This window comes from Chiroxiphia lanceolata, chromosome 20 (assembly GCF_009829145.1).
Source record: "Chiroxiphia lanceolata isolate bChiLan1 chromosome 20, bChiLan1.pri, whole genome shotgun sequence".
Lineage (NCBI taxonomy): Eukaryota > Metazoa > Chordata > Aves > Passeriformes > Pipridae > Chiroxiphia > Chiroxiphia lanceolata.
In genome coordinates, this window is record NC_045656.1 from 3,474,167 (window position 1) to 3,492,699 (window position 18,533).

Here is an 18,533-nt window from a genome sequence, read left to right on the forward strand (position 1 = left end):
CCCCCCAGCCCCTGTCCCTGCTCCCAGCCCCGACTCTCCCCGCCCCGGTCTCACCCCCCTCCATTCCCGGTCCCACCCCACCCCTCCCAGCCGTGCCCTAGAACAGCCCCGGGGCTGAAGAACCAGGCGGGGCCTGTGGCACAGCGAGTCCTTTATCGGGGGGGAAGATGGGGACAGCCCCCTCGCAGCCCCGGCTGGGACCCCCGGAGCCCCCGGGCCGCCCTCCTGGGGCAGTCAGGAGGAGGAGGAGGAGGCGCCGCGTCCCAGCGCCGCCACCGCCCGCGCCGCCTGCTCGGGGACACGGGCAGGGTCGCTGAGGATGGAGGTGGAGACGCTCAGCTGCCGCAGGGAGCTCAGGACGGCTGCGGGGACAAGGGGGACAGGTCACTGCCCGATGCTCCTCGGGGGCTGCGAGGGGTGACCCACCCTGCGGGAGACGGCGCTGCCCATCCCTGCTCCAGCTGCTGGAACAGTGGGACAAGTCCCTGCCACAGCTCCCAGCAGATGGGGCGAAGGGAAACCCACCCTGTGGGGCTCTGGGGATGGCTGACCCTGCCCTGCCAGGACTCCGGGTTAGGGCACAGAAAGCTCATCTGGGAGGTGGGCGTGACAGGAGCACAGGAAAGCATCGAGCACAAGCCCCGGGACATCCCACGGATCAGCCTCTCCATCCCTCAGGACACCGCTGTCTTTTACCCCTCAGCCTTTCCCTTAGTCTGTGCCCACCCAACTCGCTTGGGGTGCCACAGCCAGGCAAAGGGCCACCTACTTGGCCGAAGTGCTGGGAGGGAGCAGTGCTGGTCCAGCCAGGCCAGGGATGTCTGGGTGAGACTCTCCATGCTTGCTGTGGACACCATCCCATTGAAGGACTCAAAGAGGGGCCGCATGATGATACTGAACTGGTGGGAGCAGAGGAGTTAAGGACCAGCCTTGCCACAGCCGTGGTCTCCCACCTGCCAGGTGTGGGCATCACCCTCCCTCAGCAGCAGGACAGATCTCCTTGCCCAGCTCTGGAGCAGAACTGGCTGGAGCAGCAGGACAGACCATGGATCAGACCTGCTGGGTGCCTTCCCAGCTCAGCACCGCACTGGGCACCAGCCTGAACTGCTGGGGTGATGGGGACCTGAGTGTCACCTGGGGCGGTGGGAGAGCTGTGTAACCCCCACCATGTCTGCTAGCAAAGTGCCCAGGAGCAGGGCAGGGCACCAGTGTGGCCAGTGTGCTCCCCCAGCCTGCAGGGACCAGGGATTTTGATCTGGGGACCAAAATCTGGGACAGGTGATTCTGTGCATGCAGTAATCCACACAGATACCTCCACCATGAGCGTGTCCTGGAGCCCATGTTGGCTTTAGGTTACTCAGTGTCCTGAGGAAGGAGTTCCCCAGCTCTGTCAGCAGCCACCTCTGCCTTGCCCAGATGTCCCACACTGGGTGGGACTGTGGGCAGCAGTGCCTGCCCAACCCTTCTGCCATTTGGGATTTCACAGACCTCACAGTCTCTGCAGGTTTAATGGTCCCAGTGTGTCTAATCCCTGCTCACGGAGGAGCAGATCCAGCCCTTTGCCTACGGGTTTCCTTGCCCTTCGTCCTCTCCATCCCTGGATTTCCAAAGCGTGCCATGCAGCCACCAAGACCAAGCCATCATGTCCCCAGGTTTGTGTCTGGACCTCTCCTAATCCCTGGCTGATGGCTGCTGCCTCTCAGAGCCAGTTCCCATCTCACCAGGAGCAATTGCCTGCATGAGCTCAGCTCCACTTTCCATTTCCCTGAAGACCAACCATTTGTTCCTATTATTTTTGCTCCCTTGTAACAGAAGATTCCTCCTAACCACAACACCTTGGTATGTTCCCATCATGTGCCCTCAGCTGGGGAACATCTCCCTGGGTCCCTCCCTACAGGTCCCTCTGCAGGGCCTGTAGAGCCAGAGGGACCCCACAGACCCGGCAGCAGTGGGTGAACCAGAGCACCTGGTGTTTGGTGCAGGGGTCAGAGGGAGCAGCAGGCACTGGCCCCAAAGGATACGATCCAGAACTTCCAGTTCTGCAGTGTGGAGGAGCGGACGTACTCGTCGAACATGCCGCGCATGTGGTCGAAGCGCTGGCGCGTGATGGGCACCCCCGTGGCCGGCAGCTGCTCCTGGCACAGGCTGTGGGGCACAAGCAGCGTGTTTGGGAGGCCAGGAGGCACAGGGGCTGCCCATGGGGCCCAGCAGGAGCTCAGAGGCTCCGGCAGGACCTTAGCTCTCAGCAGGGGTTGGCAGGCAGTGTGCCTCTCCCAGGGTGGCTGTGGGGCCTGGCCCCACAGTCTGGTCCCAAGCAGTAACTGCCTCTTGAGCATCAGCCCTCTCCTAGCCAGGGTTTTAGGAGAGACAGGTGCTCCAGGGAGACCTACCATGTCTTGCTGCCACTCCAGCACTGCCACTTGCCCTGCCTGGACACCCCGAAGCAGGCAGTGTCCCCCAGCCACATCCCCCCTTACTTGATGGAGCTGTTGAGCTCCTCAATCTGCTCCCGCAGCCGCTGCGCCTCATCCTGCAGAGCCGCCCGCTCCTGCTGCAGCTTACAGATGTACTCAGCTGTCTTCTGCAGGGTGGTGGCCTTGCTGACCTGGGAAACCAAGGGGTGAGAGGGGTACAGGGCCCAGACCGCCCTGGTAGAGTCTCCAGAGCCCAGACCACGCTGGCACGGCTGCACAGTGCAGGTCTCCATGTGCCTACAGGGGCAGGAGCTCCGTGCTCCGGGGCAGAGCAGGGATGCAGCATCCCCCAGGTGTCCCTGCATGCCCAGGGATGGCCCTGGGTGCTCACCTTGATGCTGGGCTGGGTGCTCAGCGTGCTCACCAGGCTGTGCAGCGTGGTGAAGCCCAGCTTGATGTTGAAGCGCCTCTTCTGCTCGGCGGAGATGTGCGTGATGCGGCGGCTCTCCAGCTGCGGGGCAGCGCCGTCAGGCACCTCCCGACAGCAGGGACAGCCACGGGCCACCAGCCCCAGCGGGGACAGGCTGGCCCAAAGCTTGCAGTGAGGGTGGATGGAGTTTTGGGGGGCAGGAGGAAAGGGGGGTGCATATGGGGCTCCTGCAGTACCTTGTTGGACTCAGGCCTGCCCCGACGGGACACGGGGTGGTGCACGGAGGTGCCAGTGCCCAGCCCTGCAGTGGGTCCTGGAGAAGCCTGGCTGGGCTTGCACCAGTTGCTGTCTGGAAAATGGAAAATGCTGGTTTGGGGAGAGGGCAGCAGCAGCCCCTTGTGACAGGGTGACACCTGTCACACACTGGGACAGGCATGGAGGAGCACCCACAGTGCTGCCCCTGCCCTGGGGCACCCACCCCTCTGACTGGGATGCTCTGCTCCAGCCTCTAACCACACATTACCCCAAATCCCACTCATTTACAACTGCTCAGAAATGGGAACATCTGAGATGTGACATTTTAAATTCCCGGTGTTTCTTGGGGTGGAAATATCCAGCAAGAGTCCCGAGGGCAGCAAGGTTGTGGTGTGCAGCACCAGAATGAACTGGGAACGACACCAGAGCCTGGTTTCCAGCGGGCGTGCTGGTTTCCGCGGGTGAAAGCAGGCACTTCCTGCTCCAAAACCAAGCTCTGGGGTTTCAAAACCACAGTCAGACATTTTGCTCTGTTTTTGTCTTTTCCTATTTCTGCTTTTGCCCCTGTAGAAGGAGGCAGGTGAAGGGGCCTCCTCCCACACGGTGAGGAACCTTCTGTGCTTGGTTGGGTGAATGGAAGTAGCTGGGATTGAAGCCAAAACAAAACATTCCCACAATGTTTGCTCTCTGCAGGAACGGTGGTGCCCTGTGGAGCTCTTTGGGCTTACCACCAGGGCTTACCCCTGGCTTACCACAAGCTGAGGTGGGAGACAGCTGCTCTGCCTTGGGGACTCTCAGGGAGCCCGGTTGCATGCCTGCCAGCGGCACCGGCACCACTGGGGAAGGGCTGGAGCCAGGAGCCAGTCCTGGGCTCAGCTGGGCCATTCTGGAGAGGAAGGTGGCAGGGACTTCGGGAACAGTGCTCTGCTGCTAGGAGAAGGCAGAGGGAAAGGGAGTTGAGGAGTCAGCACCCCATAGTTGGCACTGAAAGCCAAACCCCCACAAGGGACAGGGAAGGGCAGCCCCACTGAACCATCTGCAGGGGCAGCCCCAGAGCCCCAGGAAAGGTGTCTCTCCCACCTCTGCCCTGGTTCTTTTACTGAAGACACTCGGGTGAATCCTGCCACCTCCAGCCACATGTCCACTCCTTCCCCCTTGTGCCTGCCCAGCCCACAGCAAAGTGTGACCCCCTCGGAGCCCATCTGCCCCCCTGCCCCTTCTACCCCCCTGCCCCTTCTCCCCCCCTGCCCCAGCAGCGAAGAGAGGGCAATTCCCAACCTGAAGGGGGCAATTCCCAGTGGAGGGGGGGGGAATTCCCAAGCTGGGGGATAGGTGAGTGCTTACCGGGGAGACAGGGGCCATGGGCATGAGTCCTGCACCCATCGGGCGAGGGGCGTCCAGGGCTGGGTCCTGCTTGGCTGACATGGCAGGGAGCAGATGGGCTCTTCTGCATGGGGCTGTCAGGGCTGGGGTGACCTTCCCCGCCCCAGGGGACAGCCAGCCCCCCACACCAGCACTGCTGCAGCCCCTTCCCTGCCAGACTGCCCTGAGAAGGGGGATGCACCCCTGGAGAGAGGTGCCAGTACTCTCTTGGCAGCGGGGATGTTCTTGGGAGCCTCGTGCAAGCAGGGACGCCCAGCCCCTCCCCAGCTAAGCACAGGGACAGGGACATAGCGTGAAGGGACCTGTCCCATCACACCTACAGGCAGCAGGTTGTGCAGGACACCCAGTTATCTGCTGTGTCCATGGAGACCAGCCTGGGGACACAGGGACTTCCCAGCAGTGCCCGTGGCCAAGCCCTGGGGCTGTCTGGGCCTCAGCTCCCTCTGGCTCCTGGAGCTGGGAGGATCTTCACCCCTGTGCTTGTCCCCATGGGGACAGCCATGTGCCCTGCCCAGCATCCCCAGAGCCCCAACACCAGGGAGAAAGCGTGGTCCCCTCTCTGATCCCTCCCATACCATCCCCCCCCCCGGCTCACCCCTGTGTCCCCCCACAGTCCCCCCCGTCCCCCTTACCTGCAGTCAGCAACTGGCTCAGGCAGGGGTTGGACACAGGCAGGTGGGGCCCAGCGGGTCCTGGCTGCCTCCTTGCCTTGGTGCCACCGGGCTTTGCTTTGGGCCGCCCCCCCCCACCCTGGGGCAGCCCCTTGGGGGGGGCAAACCTGGGGTCACCCAGCAGGGCAGGGGGCAGGAGCTGGGGGGCAGCAGGGCCGGGGTACCCCGGGGGCACCATGCCCGTGGGGTAGCCCAGCCCCGGGGTGTGGGGGGCGAAGCAGGGGGCTGAGAGGGGGGAGGCAGGGTGGGTGAGGAGAGAGGGGCCGGGGGAGCTGGCGTAGGGGAACTTGGAGCGGGGGGCCGAGGCGGGGGAGAAGGGGGAGTCTGGGCTTGGTAGTGGCGCCCCAGGGGACAGGATGGGGGGGATGTAGTGGGGTCCTGGCGGCTCCAGGCTGAGGCACTTGGTGGGGAGGTCGTACTGCAGCGGGAGTTTGTGTCGGAGCTGGGGGCTGAAGTTGCTGGGCACTGCAGAGGGGGGCTCGGGGGGCAGGGGGGCCGGGGGCAGCTCGGGGCCCAGGAAGGCGCTGTGCAGGCTGAGCTGGGAGGCGCTGCCAGGCTGTGGGAGACACCGGAGCATCAGGGAGGGTGGCTGGGATACCGGCAGCCACCGGCTGTGGGCTGGGATTCTGCTCACCTGGAGGAGGGTGCCGGGTGACAGTGGGGCCTCAGGGCTTGCAGGCAGCCCCCTAGCACCCATCAGGGACTCCCCGGCATCAAACAGGGGCTCGGCCATGGGCAAGAAGCAGGACGGCTCCTGGTAGCCCAGTTGTGTCTGTGATGGGGCTGTTCGGTGGCTGAAGAAGAGATCTGCAGGGCCAAGTGGAGGCACGGTGACTGGCATGAGGGGACCTGCCCAGAGATGGGGGACAAGCCCTGGGACACGTAGGGTGGAGCCATATCCTGTTACTGGCACTGCTGGGGACTTGCCAATCCCCCCTTCACCTTGTGTTGCCAGGGCAGCTCCGGCAGATTTGTCACCCAGGGCCAGCCTTGCCATATGCATGGGAACAGGAAAACCCACCCGGAGTGCCACCCAAGGGTGGGGATCCCATTCCTGGTACCCAGTTGGGCTCCACATGCTCCAGACCCACGGCTGCTCCCAGGGGTGTGTGGGGCTGTATCAGCCCTGGGCTGGGGCAGGGACCACCACACCCAGGCTGGAGGTACAGCAGGGGAGTACAGATGAGCATTCCCAAGCCACAGGGGAATGTGGATGGTCCCCTGGAGTGGTGGTGAGTGCTGTCCTCCCCACCCAGCACTGCCGTGCGTGCAGCCTGTGGGTAACCACATCCCATGGCCTTCCCGAAGCCGAGCCGCGTGACCCTGCCGCGACTCCTGCTCCCTTCCTGTCTCCTTCCCACAACCCTGCTCCTTCCGCAGGCCCAGACGCTGTGGCACGCAGGGCTGGCCCGACACTTTGGGCAGCCACCTCCCCGGGCACATCAGCCCCACGCCCGCCTCGGCTCAGTGCCTGTGCCAGCGCTGGCTCCGGCATCACCACCAGGAGAGGGGGCAGAGGATGACTGTGGGGCTGGGATGGGGCTGCTGGATGCTTCCCTGTAGGAGGGAGCAGGAGGACTCGCTGGATTTCCTGCCTGCCAGCCCCTGGCACAGGCTCTGTGCTTGAGCATCCACCCTGGGACAGGCACTCGCATCTCCTCCAGGGAGCACCCAGCCGTCCTCTCCAGCCCTTGTCTGGCACTGGCAGTGCCACCTCCAGGCCCTGCTGCCAGCTCTGCCTGCCTGGTGTGTGCAGCCATGACCAGGGCACCGGCTGTGGTCCAGGCTCCAGCACCCAGGGTGTCCTGACTGGGGCCCACAAAGGCCTGAGACCCTGTTGAATCTACACCAAATGTGCCAGCACTGTGAGATGCCACGGGACTGGGCATGGTGATGATTCCAGCATGGCATGTACTGCCATCCAAGGGAAACAGCAGTGTGAGATGGGGCAGAGCCGCTGCTGACCTGTCCTAGACAGCCCCCAGACTGCCCCTTCCCTCTGCCAAGGCCGTGGTGAGTCCCTGGGGGCACGGCAGGGCCACCTCTGCCCCTCCACGGGCTGGCACTCAGTGAGTGCCCTGATGCTGCCAGGCAGGGTCTCACCCTTCCTGGGCTGCAGCCCAGCCCCACGCTGCCCCCACCTGCACTGTGCCCACACTGGGCTGCCTCTGCCACTGGCACCAAAGCTCTGTGGGTATTTATAGGCATTTCTGGTGCCCAGCTTGGCAGATTTGTGCCTCTTGTGCTTCTTGCTGTGCTACAGGGATGGCAGCCCCTGGGAGACCTGTCCTCCCTTTCTCCTGCCCCTTCCCCACCCCACAGCTCCTGCCCATGCTCCTCTGCACCGTCACATCACCCTGCCCCACTCCAGGTAGTGCAGCATGGCCAGGGCACAGTGCTGCTGGAGGGAGAAGAGCTCACATGGTCAGCACACCACACCTTTGGCATCCTGCTCAAACCTGGGGCTGCTCTCTGCTGGGATTGGGGCTGCAGAGCCCCTTCCCAACTTAAGGACCCTCCAGCACTGGCCACAGGCTCTGGGAGAGCCCTGTGGTGCAGCAGGGCAATGCCACCCCGTGATGTGGCCAGCTCAGCCCCCAGTGCCCCCGTGCCCAGCGCGGGTCCTACCTGGAGCGCGGTGCCAGCGGGGCACGGGGCTGGGCTGCTCCCTCGCCTCTGCCATCAGGACTTCTCCATCCGCCCCACACCGTGCTCCGGACCCGCCGCGGACACGAGATGCTTCCTCATTTGGGGGTTGGCTTGCAGGCTCTGACTGGCAGGCGCTGAGCTCTGCCAGGGCCACCCGACACGGTGACAGCCCTGTGACCCCGCGGTGCCCACCCCGCACAGCTCTGCGTGAGGGAGTCACAGAAAACCATGGCCTGCCCTGCTGAAAAAGTGTCCTCTGGGACATAATTGGGTCGGTGGCATCCAGCACCCACCATTCACCCCCATCTCCTCTCCCCACTTCCCCCCAGGGGACATGGCACACACACAGCCCTCGGCTGCAACCCCTCATCATCCAGGGAGCTGCCCCACACGGTGTCCCAGGAAATGTCCCATATCTAGGACAAAACTCTCACCCATGAGTCTCCAAGCGCCCCATGGAATGCTGCCCTGCCCCAGGGCACACCAGCCCCTCTCCAGCAGTCCAGGAGCCACAGTTGGGACACTGTCCCTGACCCCAGCAGGACTTTTTGGACCCTCCCCAGCCCCAGCAGTGTCCCTGTTCCGAGCTGCTGGGCACAGGCAGAACTGGAAAGAACGCTTCCCTGTGATTTAGTGGTTTGCAGTAAAACCCTATTATATAGCTTGCAGTAAAACCCTATTATATAGCTTGCAGTAAAACCCTATTCCCAGACAGCACCCTGGAGCAAAGTGCAGGCCTTTTCCCAGGAAAAAAGCCAACCTGGCTGAAACATTGGTTCAGCTGAGCACCACTGTGCTCCTGCCATCTGCTTGAGCATGAGGCCGTGCTGGGCCCTCAGAGGGGTGCTGGGGCTGCTGCTGTGACACCACACAGGACCTCTCAGTGGGAGGGACACTTGTCAAGGGTCAATTTGACCCCCTTGGAGCTGTTCACTGACTGATGTCCATATGGGGCACCAGGGGACAGGGGGCAAAGAGTCAGCCAGGGACAGATCCTCTTCCAGTTGTGGTCCACCCTGATGGGATCTCTGGAGGGAATGAGCCAAGGAGGTGCTGGCAGGAGCCTTCCCACCTCATCCATCGCCAGGGCATCCCACTGCCTGCCCTGGCACACAGAGTGCCCATCCTGCTCCCTGCCAGCATCTGGTCTTGCATCACCCCTCAGCCGTATGGCGCAAGTGCCCTTGTTTCCTCCTGCCGAAGGAAGTGGAGACGGGCCATGGAGCTCCAGGCTCATATGGGGGTCTGGAGATGCTGCTGCTGCCTGAGGCCACCAGCTACCTGGAGGGCTTGCAGCCACCAACCTCCACAGTGTGCCCAGCTCCAGCACATTCGAGGGCAAAGCTGGTCCCCAGTGGTGCTCTGCCCTGGCATATGGGGACACTGCTGGGACCAGGACATGTCCCAGCCGATTCCATGGCACACAGGGACACTCACAGCTCAGAGCCTGCATGGCAGCGTGGGGGAGGCTGCTGCTGCCCCCTTCCTGGTGTTCCTCCCTGTCATCCCCCTGCCCTAGCTGGACACCAGTGCCAGGTTTGTCTCTGGGCAGCCTGGCAGGGACAGTGGCTTGTCCCCAGGGGATGTAGCACAGCCCAGTGCAGGGTCCCAGTCCCTTGGGCTGCTCAGCCTGGGGCTGGCTGGGCAGTGGGGTGAGGAGTGAATGCAGAACCTGCCCTCCAGGGGTTTCCTCCTCCAGTTTGGGACAACTGTCCTTCCTCTGTCTGCAGCCAAAATGAGGGGCTTTGGCATCCCTGGAAAGATCCTCTGCTTATAGAAATCCCCTCCCACAGCTCCTGGCCTGAACTTTCCCAACTCTCTGTGGCTCTGTCCAGCTGCAGGGAAGCACACCAACTCCCTGCCTACAGCCCCTGCCCATCCATGCTGCTTTTCCCATGGCACTGGGTGTCTGGTGCTTCTGCCTGCCCCAGCAGTTCCCTCAGTAGCCTGGCCAACCCTCTGACCCCCCATTTTGGGCTGCCACGGGGTGCAGGGCTGTGTGGGATGTGGTACCACATCCAGGCTGGCTCTTACCTGAGATGTCCATGTCATCCAGGCTGGGCTGCAGGGGTGCCAAGTCCGGCTGTATCATGTCAGCATTCCCAACGTACGCTGGAAGAGGGCAGAGCTGGAACATCAGGGCCCAGCCACTGCACCCCTAAGACCACCCTTCAGGGCTGCTCCCACCGCTACCTGCCACCCCTCTGTGTCACCCCAGTCACCCTGTGTCACTGGACCCTTCCCTGGGCAGGGAGGTGGGTGCCCACCCTGTGGAGAGCCAGGGCCATCCCATCCCACCACCCTGCTCCACCTCCACATCCTGCTGGAGCACAGTCTGGGGCACCTACCGTCCTCGGGAAGTGCCTGGTGAGTGCTGGGCATCTGTGTCATGGTGAAGAGGGTATCAGATATATCTGAGAGGAAGGTGTCCAAGTCAAAGTGCTGCCTACTCCCAGGCTCCTCTTCCTCATTCCCAAGCAGCACTGGCACCACGTTGCAGAAGAGCTGGTTGCACCATTTCTCTGTTGGCCTCCAGACATCCTCATCCTGCATGACACAGAGCAAAGGAGCCAGGTGGGCACCTCTCGTGGGGATGCCTGGCTCCGTGGCTGCTCCCCTGGCATCCCCCATGCTTCCCGCAGTGTTATGATTCCAAACCTTCACATCTGGCACTCTGCTGCTTCCAGAAGGGTGAATCCAGCATTCCAAGTGCTTGGCATCCCATCCCATGGGGCTTGCCACACCATGGGGCTTTCCTCTGCCCTTCTCCCAAGCTGCCCAGTGCAGGGGTCTGCATCGTGCCTCCCTTTTCCCCCTCCCCACCCTTTCCCAGCAGACTCACCTGCTTTGGACTGGAGATCTCTCCCTCCCGGGTGGACTTTCGGAGCTGAAGGAGAAGACAATTTGTGTCACCCCCCAGGCAGGGTGGGTACGTTGTGGGGCAGGGTGAGGGTGACAGCTCAGGAGGGGCAGCCAGCAGCCCCCCCCTACACTGGTAAGAGCCTGTCACATCCCTCCCTGTCAGCCACAGCTCCAGGGTGGGCACACTGGTGTTCCACCCCACCACTGGCACTGCCTCAGGAGGAGGAGCAGCACAGGCAGAGCCACTCACCCGCTTCTTGTAGTAGATCCTCCACTTGTGGTACTCCCTCATCACCACCTCGATGCGGCGCTTCCAGTAGTTCCCCTCCAGCACAACAGCCTGGGGGGGCAGGACAGAGGGTCATGGCTGAACCCCCCCAGCCCCAACACCCCATGGCCAGGGCTGTTTGCCCCGTGCCATGTCAGAAACACCTTTCCCAGCAAATGGGTCCCCAGCTCCCTGCTGTGCCACCCAGACCTGCAAGGGACCCTGCTCTACCTCTGGTTTTCGGTGCTCATCGGCCTCCAACCCCTCCAGAGGGGTGATGAAGCCACACACAGGGTTCTTCCTCCTCTCCACATCTGCATAGGAGAGAGCACAGCTGGCGTTATCCATGCCCCATCCATGATTTATCCATGCACCTGCACATGGTCGCCCCAGTGCCAGCCCCATCCCCCTGGGCACAGCCTGGCTCCTGGCAGAGGAGGAGGGTCTGGCCCATACTCACACTGGATGTACCACGCTCTCCAGATCGCGTTGTTGAGACGAATTTTATCCCGGCAAAGCAGCCTCAGCCCCTTGAAATTCTTCCACTTGGGTGACACCAACTTCCCACTGAAACACCAAGTGAAGGGGAGGCTGAGGGGCACCATCCCACAGTCCTTCCAGTTTGGGGTCTCCCCTGGGGGCTGTGCCTCAAGACATGCCTAGGGGGACATGCCTAGGGGCCACCAGCCTGGTGGCAAGTCAGGAGCAGGCGCAGCCACGTGGCTCTGCTACAGGAGGCTTGGCAGGCATCTCTGGGAGCACCCACAGGAGCATTCCCAACTCCTGTGCGCTCCGAGAGCAGCACAGGCCTAATCCCTGAGCTTCACAGACCCACAGGAGGCTTCGCAAACCCCCAGAATTAAAGCACAGCACACAGAAGAATTGACTCCTTGAGGTTTGAACCCCAGCTCTGAGGAGAGATCCCACTGTCCCTGACCAGGCCAGCTGTGTCCCAGCCCTAGGGGACAGGAAGGGAAGTCTCCTGCCCAGGTGAGACGCTCAGGGACATGTGCTGTGGTGGCTCTTGCCTCATCACAGCATTTGGGCAGCTATTTCTGACCCTCCTTTTCATGCCATGAAAGACTTGGAAATGCTGCTTTCAGCTGGGGCAGGCAGTGGCAGCCATCCTGGGGGATCTGGGAAGGCAGGACAGCACTGGAGGATGTTCAGGACATTAAGGGACACTTGTCTGTGCCCCAAGACAGACAGAGAGCAAGACCAGCCAGAGCTACCCTGACCTCTTTTCCATACCCATCCCTGCAAACCTGTGCCCCCCAGCCCGAACTGGGCTCCTTGCTTCCGATTTCCCAGCTCCCAGAGGCAGCTGTGTTTGTTCTACAGCTCGTTGTGGTGGTGGTGATGTCCCTGATGGGACCTGCATTGGGGGAAGCCTCATTTCACTCATTGTCTTGTTTCCATCCAGCCAAGGGACACAACCGCTCGTGTGCCCCCACTGGGGAGGTCCTGGTGGTCCTGCTGCCCCAGGGGTCCCTGTGCCTCACTTTGGGGTCCATTTCACCTCTCCCAGTTCTCCCACCCATCAGGGCATGGCCCCAGGGCAATGCCAGCTGCTCCAGGGGTCCCTCTGAGAGGTGGCTGCAGCATGCATGGCATCCCTCCCCAGCCAATCTTCCCTAAAGATCTCAGTGCTGCTGAGTCCCACTTTTCCTTGGCTCATGCAGGGAGCAGGAAAGGTGGAGGCTGGAGTGCTGTATCCCCTGTTCCCAGCCTCTCCTTGGGTGCATCCAGGTGCCTCCAGGCTGTGTCCCCAGGGAGGTGCTGGGGATGAGAATGGTGTAAGAAGCCTCTGACTTGTTCATTCAAGCTTGTGAAACCTCCAGAAATTCTCTAACTATGATTTTGGTGGGTTCTTGCCTTGAAATCTGCTTTGACTTACCTTGAAATATGCCTCCTGCAGAGGAGGAGGACCAGGGACCCCTCCACCTCCAGAGCCTGATGCAGGGATGTGTCTGCAAGTGGGTGCTTCCACCCACAGGGGTGGATGGGGACAGTTTCCCAAGGGAGATACAGCCCAACCCACAGCCCCAGGGGCTGGAAAAGGACCTGAGGCCCCGTGGCTCCAGCCTGCAGAGAGTTAAGGACTCAACTACACACTGGCCACTCCACTATCACCAGGATTTTGAACTTTCCCCAGTGTCACCCCAGGCAAACAGCGTGGTGCTGCCAAGCGGGGGAGCCAATGGAAAGGACGGTTTTCCCAGGCACAAGGCCAAATCCTGCTGGTCAAGGCCACGCTCCTCACTCACAGACAGCTGAAAGGAGCAGCCCAATCCCTTGGTGTGCAGTCAGACACCTTGGTCACGCGTAGGGCCTGTGGGGCGGTGGCCACGGAGCTGCTGTGGGGTCTGGAGGCAGTGGCGTGATGCCTTTGGGCTTTGCCTCCAACTGCCTTTTTCTCTCCTTAATGATCCTTTCATTTTTGGGGCTTATCAGTCTGATCTTTGCTCCCTGCTTTGCCTTGAATACGGCCCTACCCTTTCCTGAAATTATCTTCCCAGGGAGATGGATGCAAACCCCACATTGAATCGTGGGAACGGTTTAGGGTGCCCTAAACAGGTCGAGGGGCTTGCTGCCCCACAGTCAGAGGGACTGGGAAACAGTGGGCTACAGGGTATTTGTGGGATGGGGTGAGGTGGGAGCAGGGCTCAGCCTGGGTCCAACCCCAATGTGGGTCCACAGCACCTTGTTTGCTCCGTGGCTTATTTACCCATCCATTCAGGTGTTGGAGTCCCTGATTCTGTGGCAAAATTGGTTCTTTTCCCCCCATCAGCAGCAAGAGGAGCAGGGAAGAGTGATCTGGAGAGATGCAGGGGCTGCACAAAGAGAAATGAGTGGCAGCAGGAGGGGAACAGCTGAGCTGAGGGTCCTCTGGCAGGGACAAGCCTGCTTATCCCTTCCAAGAAGCAGGATCCCTATGGGGCTATTAGAGCCCCCCTCACTCCCTGGGCTGTGGGACATGGCTGTTCCTGGGGCTGGCAGGAAGGAGGAGAGTGTTCCCTGCACGTCCTGAACACTCATCTTCCCTTTCTCACAAATTTTACTACCACGGTCATGTATTTTCTTGAGTTTTTATGTTTTAAAATCCGAAGTCTGGCAAAGAAAGTTAAAAATCCAACCACGGTTTCCCTGGAAAATGCCCCCTAAGTGAAAAATGGCTGTGTTCAAATCCACCTTCAAACTCCACTACCTAAACAAGCTGTTTTCTTCACTGTGGATGAAATAACTGCTGTGCCAGCTGTGCTGGGACTGAGCTCAGCCCAGGGGTGATTCGGGGATGGTGTTGAACAAAGGGGTTGATAGACTGTGCTGGGATGATGTAGGGACCTGCTCTGTGTGTACTCCAGGCAGAGATGGAACAGACATTTTCCTGTCACAGATGAGAAGTGAAGGCATTGAAAAACTCTTGCAAAAAGTCACCTGAGAGCTGGAGAGTTACAAGCCAAGCTACACCTCCACAGCCAGTTATTTTGGTGGTCTCTGGAGGTATGACTCCCCAGTGCATCAGGGTGGGTGCACCAGCACACCAGCCCGGCCCCTCTGCACAATCCTTGGACAGGATCAGCCCCAAAACTCCAGGGAATGGCAGAGAAAAGGCTCACAGCTCCCTGACACTAATGACAGCACAAACACAGCACAGTGTGGGTGGGTTTAGCCCGAGCAGGAGAGACTTTCCCCCTCATCAGACCCCCTGGAAGGGGGGTCTTCTACCAGAAGGAAATGGGGAGAGGGAAGCTCGGCTTGTGCATCCCTGAGGTCTCTGCCTGGTGCTCGCTGCCCCTGTGGGAGTGTTTAAGGCACTGTGAACTAGAAAATCAATCAGAGAGTGTGTTGAAGCTATTGCAGCAATTCCACCTCTTCCAGGGGAGACACAGAGCCTGCCAGGAGGATGAATTAGTAGGGAACTGGCACACAAGCTGCCTTGTTTCGAATCACAAGAGGGGCAGAGTGGATGCTCCAGGTCAATTCCCAGTCTAACGTCCCTACCTGCCAAATCTCTCCCTTGTTACTTGCAGGGAGAAGAGGAGGTTCATCCACACCACACTCTGGGAACAGCTACGGGAAGACACTTCTGGAACTTGAGGCAGATGTGTGCCAGGTAAGACCACGAGAGGCTGCAGTTTGCAGCTCCCAGTCTGCTCCCAGTTTTTCTCCCTTCAGGAGGATGTTCCCCAGGTCAGTGACTCCTAGGAATGGGTCATGGGAAGGGTTGTGAGCCCAGTTGGTTCAGCTCCACACTCAGCCTTTTGGGGAAGGAGGGGCAGCCAGGTGGGCTGCAGGGAGAAACATCACCCACGGGAGAAACAACAGTCTAAGGAAGGGATTCCAGAAATTAAGGCTGTTGCAGGAGAAGGAGTGGGAGAGACTCATTAAGCCTTTGGCAGGAGAGCTGTTCTAAGTGTCCTGAAATACGGGTAAAAAGGAACTCAGTCTCCAGCACCACAAGGAAGGCTCTGGAGCAGGGATTGCCTCTCTTTGAGGGATCTGAGGGAACAACTTACTGCTGGAAGCAAACCTTGATGTGGAGAGAGCGTTTCTTTCCAAGCCAGGGGTGATGCACAGTCCGCCCAGGAGGGGAAAATAAGTCAGATCCCTGGGGTGATTGCTCAGGCTGAGACAGGACTGCCATAATGTCTGTGAAATGCCCAGGAGGAATGCTGGAGAGAGGAGGAATTCCAGCTATAGCCATTAAAAAATGTTCAGGGAAAGTTCAAAGACCTTTGAAACTGTGCCAGACAGCAAGGGATGTGTGGCTGCAGCAGTCACAGCTCGCCAGGAGGTGGGATAGTTCCCCTCTGCTCCACACTGTGATGGCCAAGGCTGGCTACTGTGCCCAGACTGGTCTCCTGGTCCAAGAGGGAGGTTCACAAACTGGAGCAATCCCAGAGGAGGGTGTTCAGATGGTTGGGGATTAAGGCACATGACAGAAGAGGAGGGAGAGGGATGGGTTTGTTTATCTTGAAGAAGGTGAAGAGAGAATCTACTTACTGCCACCAGCTACACCAGTTGGAACAGGGAAACTCCAACTAAAGCCATGTACAGCACTCCTCCCTGTGAGAGCGGGGCAGCCCTGGGGAGGCTGGAACATGGTGGGCTCAGTGATGGCCCTGAGCAATCTGACCTGGCTTTGGACCCAGCCCTGCCCTCCAAAGGAGCTGGATGATGAATTCCAAAGGGACCTCCAAGCTGACACCTTTCTGTGGTTCCTCCTTGGTTAGGGAGTTAGTCTGCAATAGACTGTGGCTGCTCTCCTGAGGACTGGAGGACCTTGGGCTGGTGACTCCAGCTAAGGCCATGCTGCACCAACCCCCTGTCTGGGGAACCTGGCTGGCATGGAAGGTGTAAAATGGCAGGTGATGCAGAGAAGTAACAAATCAGATGAGACTAAATGTAGAGGTGCACCAAGTACCTTTAAACTGCATTTTCCCACTCTGATACCTTCCTCCAGCTGCTGCCTACAAGGGTGTCAAAATGTATTAGCAAGGGAAAGGCTGGGACAGCTGAAGGTGTCCATCCTGGGGAAGAGAAGGCTCCAGGGAGGCCTCAGAGCCCCTTCCAGTGCATAAAAGGGTTTCAAGAGAGCTGGACAGGGACTTTGGGCAAGGGCCTGGAGTGACAGGACAAGGGGAATGGCATCCTACTGCCAGAGGGCAGGGTTAGATGGGATATTGGGAAGAAATTTTTCCCTGGGAGGGTGGTGAGGTCCTGGCAGAGGTTGCCCAGAGAAGCTGTGGCTGCCCCATCCCTGAAAGTGTTCCAGGCCAGGTTGGAGAGGGCTTGGATGAGGGTCCCACTGCAGCAGAGCCGGTGGGGGCATTGCCATGCCCAGTGCAGGAAGGAAATGAAGCACTGAGAGAGTCCAAGGGGTTGGGAGATCTGGAACAATGGAACCCTGACTGCAGTGGAATGGCAGAGCTGTGCCCTGCCAGCTGCCAGCAAACCAGGCACCTGGGACGTGGTGACAGGCCAGGTATGTGGGAACTGGTACCCTTGGAGTGCTGTCTCTGTGCTCAGCATCCCCAAGGATGCCCTGGCAGTGACCACATATTCCATCAGATGGAGCACTCAAGGTCTTCAAGGCAAACCTGAGACCTCAGGCCCTGGATGAGACCCTAAATGAGCCACTGAATGAGGGGGAAGGCAATGGGCACCTCTTCAAGGCTGCTTTGCTGAATTTCTGCTTTCATGCAGCATCAGCAGCACATTGTTACTCCAGGTTTCCACCTGGGATATTGTAATTCCAGGTTTCTTTCTTTTGGGAAGGCTATGCAGATTTGCACTGACCTGAGGAAGTCCCTCTGATGCCATGCTGGAGAGAAGTCAAAACCTGGGGGCAAAGGAGGGATCTGCCTTCAAGAATGTGGACCAAGGCACCAAGAGACGTTGCAGTCTGTCCTGTTGTCACCAAGGAGCTGTCACCAGGGCTTGGGTGATTTGTGTGGCAGGGGAATGATCCAGTCACCCATCAGATTTAGCAGGAGAGAAGGAGGGAAGCTTCTGGGAGACTGGACAAAAGCCTGTGCAGCCATCCAGCCCTTAGTGCTGCTGCTTGTCATGGAATAACCTCAGGACATGTGGACAGAGTCAAGGACAGAAGGCAGGACTCCTGCTCTGGGCTGGAATGCCAAAGGCTGAGTGCTGGCTGCCCACAGGGTCACTGCTGCTCTGTGGGGTGCACAGGGTCTGGCCATGAGGGTGCTACAGCTGAGCACAGCGATGCTGGATCTCATGGGAAAGGGGAGCAGAGTCAAGCTACATGTCAAAAGAGGAGGAACTTCTCACCTGTCTCCATGGCCAACAACCCAGCACCAGCCCTTTCTCCCCAGAACCTCCCAGGATGGTGTTTTCTGAGCATATGGCACACACAGCCCGTGAAGAGGGGGATGATTTCGGCTGGCAACAAGGCCCTGGTTGGGCAGCAGGGCTCAGCCCCTCACGCCTTCAGAGAGCTGAGGGCCCATGAGACACATGCCAGTGTGAGGGCTCTGGGACTCACCTGTACTCCAGGCTCATGCACTCGAAGAGCCGGGTGAGGGTCGGGTCGATGCTCCGGGGATCCGCCGGCTCGGGCTTGGCGCGGTGGTGCCGCCGCCGGGGCAGCGCGTCGCTGTGTGGGGACGACACCATGAAGTGGCCACTGTGGATGACCTGGGAGGGGCTCTGTGCCCCAGCACCGGGTCCTGTGCCACCCACAGCCACGTCCTCGAAGTCGGAGTCGGAATCAGAGACAGGGCACGGCCCAACTGGGGGCTCCGGGAAGGTTCCCAGGAGCCCCACCTGAGCTCCTGCCATCGCCTGGCACCTGCTGGGGAGCCCTTATGGACCTGTCCCAGCGCTGTGATCCATGTCCCGGGTGTGCCAGAGCCTATGGACACTGCGTTGGCATCGAGCACGTGCTGTTGGGCTCCCCAGCACAGGACACCCTCACCACAGCTCCTCCTGGGCGCCTCCTCCACCCGGCCCACGCTGCCTGCTCCACGCGCCGGGGTTCAGCAGGTGCTTTGCCGGGGTTCAGCGGTTGGTTTGCCGGGGTGGATCGTCACCAGCCCTACTTATAGTGCTGGTGGCTGATCCCGCCCATG

General features: G+C 60.3%; 1 protein-coding gene across 7 annotated transcripts; it reads right to left on the minus strand.

Annotated features, from left to right (window-relative positions):
* Positions 1-86: 86 nt before the first annotated feature.
* On the minus strand, positions 87-18,533 carry MLXIPL (MLX interacting protein like). 7 transcript variants are annotated; one of them, XM_032707618.1, is made up of 18 exons: positions 17,948-18,520; positions 11,393-11,499; positions 11,164-11,246; positions 10,915-11,004; positions 10,645-10,689; positions 10,151-10,349; positions 9,837-9,914; positions 5,788-5,960; positions 5,115-5,709; positions 4,444-4,517; positions 4,180-4,260; positions 3,852-4,026; positions 3,081-3,193; positions 2,806-2,925; positions 2,478-2,605; positions 2,022-2,145; positions 770-899; positions 88-362 (listed from the first exon to the last, which is right to left on the minus strand). In XM_032707618.1, the coding sequence occupies exons 1-18, from the start codon at positions 18,241-18,243 to the stop codon at positions 235-237; spliced, it is 2,739 nt and encodes a 912-aa protein (XP_032563509.1). In that variant the 5' UTR covers positions 18,244-18,520; the 3' UTR covers positions 88-234. The 7 variants fall into 7 exon arrangements, with proteins under 7 accessions (XP_032563511.1, XP_032563509.1, XP_032563508.1 ...); XM_032707617.1 differs by having other exon boundaries at positions 3,852-4,029; XM_032707623.1 differs by lacking the exon at positions 17,948-18,520 and adding an exon at positions 14,938-15,439 and having other exon boundaries at positions 3,852-4,029.